This window comes from Pinus tabuliformis, chromosome 3_1, assembly GCF_031772625.1.
Source record: "Pinus tabuliformis cultivar Carrire ecotype Pingquan chromosome 3_1, CPIR1, whole genome shotgun sequence".
Lineage (NCBI taxonomy): Eukaryota > Viridiplantae > Streptophyta > Pinopsida > Pinales > Pinaceae > Pinus > Pinus tabuliformis.
The window spans coordinates 813,523,858-813,530,047 of record NC_142301.1 but is presented as its reverse complement, the minus strand read 5'-3'; the positions used below and the strand labels follow the sequence as shown (position 1 = coordinate 813,530,047).

The following is a 6,190-nucleotide window of genomic DNA, read 5'->3' as shown; positions in this document are numbered from 1 at the left end:
AAGAAACAAAACATTAAATGTTTGTCAAGTAATGCTAAGTACACATTAGCATTAAACTAGCATTTAAGCGAAAGTTGAAATGATTATCGTAAGTTTTAATAAAATCATATAGTTATGCTTGCAATAAGGGGTCTAAATTAAAACTTAATATAAAAAATTGTTCGATCAAATATTTTCGCTAAAACATTGGTTAAACGATGAATACAATACTCAGTCAAAACAATTTAATGCTGGTTAAACGCCCATCGATCGCTAGAGTCCGCCGAAGGCAGGTACTAATAACTAAATAAAAAAATGCCACAACAGAATGGTCTACCATCTTTATGCTAGCAGCAAATGTAATGAACTCCTATAAATATTCATAACAATACACTTCCTGGGATTACAGCACTGTTAAAAAACAAAAGGTCGACGTAGTATATGAAAACTTCTTCCACACATTAAGAGAGAAAATAATGACGTCCATTATTAATGTAAAATAATGCCAACCGATAGTCGCTGATCTTCACCTCGGTTGCAGGGACCCTGACGTAGGATCAGCAGCTGCGGAATAGATATCGGAATTTGTTGTCGCAGAAGTTGCTGTGCCACTGCTTGATGTTCCCTCAGCGTTGTGAGGAGCTGGCCGTTTAAGTTTGCGAAGTGCGCCCCCTGAATCGAGATCTATAAAAGCAGGTCTTGTGGGCGAAGGAAGATCATGTTCTCGCTCATTTGTCAGCATCCACACCACACGGGACATTGAAGGCCTCAACGCTGCAGCTGCTTGTGTGCACAAAAGACCAATTTTAATCACTTTAATCGCTTCCTCCACTGAATAGCTTCCCTCCAATGTGCCATCCATAGCTTCTAAACCTCTGTCTGCTTTATAGAGTTTCCATGTCTGTTTGACCAATATCAACAAAACCCAAAACGTTAATGAGCAAAGATGACGTGGATACTTTGGAAAATTTCAACCAGAAAGATGAAATCTATATGAGCCATACTCCTTCGATTAGAAACTCCGCGTCTGGAGCCAAACTCTGACTCTTTCTCCCGCTGATAATCTCAAGCAGAAGCACTCCAAAGCTGAATACATCTGCTTTTTCTGTCAGTTGTCCGCGTAAGGCGTACTCAGGAGCCATGTAACCTCTGCTCAATGTCAACAGAAAAAATTAAATCTCCACATCCAAATCATATGAAGCATATTCAGAAGTATGAATTGTAGTGGGTTTATTTATTTATTTATAGTTCAATTTATTTAATGATGATTATGACCTGACCAGAGTGAATGTTGGAGAGTTCTTACAAAGTTCCTGCAACTGTAGTGCTAAGGTGGCTCATATCTTCTGCAAAGAGTTTGGCTAACCCAAAGTCTGCTATCTTCGGTCTGTAATTATCGTCAAGTAAAATATTACTTGCTTTTATATCTCTGTGGACTATCCTAATTGCAGATTCCTCGTGAAGATAGGCTAGGCCACGGGCAATTCCCACCATGATTTCATACCTTCCTTTCCAATCAAGTAAATGACGTCTGGCTGTATCTGCAATTAATAAATCCATAACATTGATCGATAAGAACATTAACCAACTACATTATACACAACCCTAAAAAGAACAGAAGATACACCACCCTAAAAAGAACAGAAGAAAGAAAGGGAAAAAACAAAAGAAAACCCAATTAGAGTGAAGAAAGAGTAGAAACCGAAAAGAAACTTGTCGAGACTACTGTTGGGGAGGTATTCATAAACTAATAGCCTTTCCGAGGTATCGACAGAGCAACCAAGCAATTTGACTAGATTCCTGTGCTGCACACGGCTGATGAGATTGGCTTCATTCAGAAATTCAACATCTCCTCGCCTTGAACTCATATACAACCGTTTGATTGCAACCTCTCTTCCACCTGGAAGAACCCCCTGCACATCAAAAGTACCTTAATATTATTTATAATCTCCCATGGATGGTCTATCTAAATACCTCCATTAATTAAATGAAACACTGATCTCACTTTGAAGACGGATCCAAAACCTCCCTCGCCAAGCTTGTTTTCTGGTCCAAAGTTAGAGGTAGCCTCTCTCAAAATATCATACTTGAAATTGAATTCCGAAGCAGCTATAATTGGGTTTAACATAATTGCTCCTTCCTCACCTGCGAAACAATCACAAACCGCCTACTTATAAATTTCTAACCTTATAAATAGAAAATTTTAATTTAATCCTTTAACGTTTAACGTTTAACATTTAGTATTTAGCGTTAATCAAAGTTTTTCATATATATATATATATATAACTTAAAATAATAATATAAAAATAAGAAGTATCCCCATCATTCTACCGAATGGGTTTGAAATTTTGATGAACATCAAAACGCATAATAATATCTCATAAAATTGAATAAATCATAAAAGTTATTTAAATTATCACTTTATTCCAATTATTATTATGATTTTTTTTTTTAATAAAAGTTTATTTATTCTAATTATTATGATTTAAAAAAATATTATATTTTTAATAAAGGTTCATTTTCACATTATGATGGAGATTTTATTAAAATATTATGGTATAATATTATAGCTTATCAATATTATACGTTCAGAAAACCATATCTCATTTTATATGTCACTAGTTATATGATATTTTTTATTTAATAAATTTAATTAAAAAATAAAAAAGACATAATATTTTGAAAATAAATCTAATTTTTCATTTGTGTATAATATCAATAATATCCTAAAATATTGAATAGAGTTTAAATCTCTACCATTTATTTGATAACTATTGATAATTAAATTAAAATTATCCAAACCTTATTTTAAAATATCTACACTTATAAAAATAAATATGACATAATTAAAAAACCAAAAAATTAAATAAATTATAAAAATACCCTTATAAAATATTCTTAATTTTGTTTAAAATAATACAACAAAAATCTTATATTATTAATAACTCTGAAATTTAAAAAACAAATTGATAATTTCAGAACTTTTTGAAATAAGGCATCCTTGTATGATAGCAAATTCCAAAAATGTTGCGGAATCCAAAAATATCCTGGAATCAAATTGTTAGGAGAGAGGTTAAACTTTTCTCTGACTATCTGACTCTAAGATATTTCGAGAATATTCAATCTATATAAATTCATAATCCAAAATATTAAGATGATAGTAAACCAAGATGGTGAGGAGGAAGCCTTGATTTAAGTGAATGATTGATATTCTTGAAAAATATGCAAAAGCTAAGGGAAGGGAGAAATAACGGAGATTGTCTTAAGGGAGAATGGATTTTTAGATAAATTTATTACAATTTGAAGGGTTGAAAAATATGCAAAAGGTAGGAGGAGGTACAAATAACGGAGAATGGATTCCAAGATAAATTTATTAAAATTTGAAGGGGATGAAGACTAAAATTTTGTGTTGCAGACTTCACTTACGATCAACATTTGGATCGTGATAAGGAGATCAGATTTTATCAACGGTGTCCATAATTAATTCTTCGACAAAATTGATTAATAGGAATGTTTAAATATTTTCTTAGGGTGGAAATTGATTAATTATTTAAAACTATGAGGTACTCAAAATTGTGAAATCAGTTTACTATAACCTGGCCTTTATAAAAATTCCTCAATTTTTATAAATATCATGCCAACTTTTCTATTAGTTTCCCCACAAACTACTGTTATCCAATCGTAAACAAAAGCAAAATTTGGCTTATAGTAGATTTGTCAGGACAGCAATTTTTTATGGAACTATAAACAAACCCTTGAAAAAACATAGATTTTTTTGAGCGCCTACACAACCAAAGAGTTGGTCAACCACCAAGGTGTGGGCTCGGGCGACCCGCGTGAAAGGTGTGGGAGATGGAGGCGTCAGTAGAGGGAAGGGACAGCGTTGGTCCCTTTGAAAGGGTGGACAATTGTGTAAGGGGCTCGGTGTAACACAACTGTGACGGATATGCCACAGTAAAAGCATTCATTGCGGAATCTTAAAAGTGAATCATTTAACAATTTCGACACCTCTGCTTCGAGAAAGCCGTTCCGGCATAGCGAAAAATTTCCACGCGCAAATTCCAATCGCTGCAATTAATCCAATCGTCCCGGCTACTGCGCCCAGAGTTATCCCAAGCACATTACGATTTTTCCCTTCTGCGATTTGCACCGGAAGTCTAAGTTATGGCTAATGATCTACTTCACCAAAAATATATAAACCGTTACTAAAGCTAAATGATCTTTGTGAAAGAAACACCGGATACTGTAGGATTTTTACCTGGAGGAGCCGATGGAGGAGGAGGCGGGGGGGATGGTGGCGGATGCGGAGGGGCCACGGACGAATTGAAAAAGGAATACTCCTCGAAACGCAAATAACAGTTTTTGGATCCGAATTGTGCTCCAATAGTCCCAGTTGCGCATGATTTTAGTGTTGAGAAGGCAGAATTTAGGCAAGCCCCGCAGCTCTTTTGGGATAGGTCTTTCCAACATTGGGCCATGCCATATATATCCTCCTGAAAATTAGAAGGCAGAGAATAGTCTGCAAAGAAAAGTTGCGGGCTCTCCGCAGCTTTCTTTGTAACGTTTGAGAGCAGGGCATCAACAGCATCTGTGAATTCTTGTGGCTTGCTGCTTTTCCCACCGTTGCAGATCAAACTTGTCGGCTTACTATCAATATCGCCGTAAAAGTTATGATTGGCGTAACGTAAAAAGCAGCCGTCTTGCTGAATGAGTCCAGATGTATTGTGGCAACGCTGAACAAGATTTGTTTTGGCTGTGGATGCACACTGTTTGCAATCGGAGGAGTTTAAATCTCCACGGCACTGGAGAAGCCCATAAACCGAATTATTGCTGTTTTGTCGCTCAACAACAACGACACTAGAAACATTGAATCCGCTTGTAGAAACGTTGCCCACCAGTGAATTCAAAACCTGGTTTAGATTGCGCTGGAAGGAGCTACCGTTTCTGTATTCGGGCTTCTCACAACCAAACCAAACGACAGCAGTCCCTGGATCAGCAGCCGAGAGGGGCATACGCGTGCACAAATGGATCGTGAAAATAAGTAACATGGTACTGAATATTAATGCTTTCATCTTAATGGCAATCGTGCCCTCAGCGCACACTGGCATAAGATCAGGAGTTAAACCCTGCTCTGTTTTGTTCTCCTGAATCTATTGTTTTAAAGAGCAGCTCAACCCATATATTATCTGCTGCTCGAGTCTCTGCCATTCATTATCCAAAGCCCGATTGATTCTTAAACATCTATTGACTTGACTTGGCTGCTGCTCATGTCTCTGGCATTCATTATCCACAGGCCGATCAATTCGTGACCGTTCATTGACTTATGGGGTACCTGTCATACCTAATCTTTCTATTGTGATTATCGCAAGTTTCCCAGGTGAAACCCATGAGATGAAGGTTCAAATCTCATTGAGTATGGATTTGATCCTGGGTCTGTTCAGGATAACTCTCACCAGCTAAGCTACTGATTATTCTAGATTAAAATATATATATATATATATATATATATATATATTTTTCCGAAGGTGGCAAAACCTATCAAACTCAGGTGTCAAATCAACAGTGAGGACAGCCATCTCTGGCTGCTATCCGCGAATGTTGGTTTGACTCATCACTGTTATCAAGGAAAACCAGGCCAGCTGTAATAAACCGCTGGTGGTCCGTAAGGGAGCAGGCTTTCACTCCTGCCAGATGCCTCTGGGTCTTGGGCCGTTAACCTGTTTCCTTACGTCCGAGGAAGACGAGCTCTTAGCCAAGCAGAAGCAGTTTTACGACATACTCCAGGCCGATAAAAAATATATATATTGTTTATATAATTATATTTGGGAATTTTTTTTATATAATTAAATTTAAAATAAAAATAACAAATTAAATAAAATTTAATCAAAAGTTATTGAATTTGACTAATTATATTAATAAAGTAGTTGAAATATATTCTAAATTTTATTTTTATTTTTTAATATTATTTTCTATTTTTTAATGTTATTGAGAGGCATATGAAAGGTGGAAAATGATTTTTATGGAGATATTTCAACCACTTTTTTAATGAGGTTGTATTATTTCAACCACTTTTTTAATGAGTTTGTATTATTCCAACGATTTTTTAATGAGGTTGTAGTAGTTGGTGGATCTATGTAGGGAGGATTAGTAGGTCATAGTTAACTATAGCTAAATATGTTCAAGTTATATTTGATTAGGGTTTATTATGGTC

The 6,190-nt window shown here is 35.6% G+C and overlaps 1 protein-coding gene across 1 annotated transcript in view; it reads right to left on the bottom strand.

The window, feature by feature from the left end:
• Positions 1 to 355: 355 nt before the first annotated feature.
• The window catches only part of LOC149189961 (cysteine-rich receptor-like protein kinase 2), a 31,215-nt gene continuing 25,380 nt past the window's right edge, over positions 356 to 6,190 (bottom strand). Inside the window, exons 3-9 of the mRNA XM_089410391.1 lie at positions 4,238 to 5,129; positions 3,988 to 4,116; positions 1,985 to 2,124; positions 1,682 to 1,892; positions 1,286 to 1,520; positions 984 to 1,128; positions 356 to 880 (exon numbers count right to left, since the gene is read on the bottom strand). Coding sequence (XP_089266517.1) covers positions 506 to 880; positions 984 to 1,128; positions 1,286 to 1,520; positions 1,682 to 1,892; positions 1,985 to 2,124; positions 3,988 to 4,116; positions 4,238 to 5,129 — 2,127 coding nt within the window. The 3' untranslated portion in view covers positions 356 to 505. The remainder of the gene's footprint in view (positions 881 to 983; positions 1,129 to 1,285; positions 1,521 to 1,681; positions 1,893 to 1,984; positions 2,125 to 3,987; positions 4,117 to 4,237; positions 5,130 to 6,190) is intronic.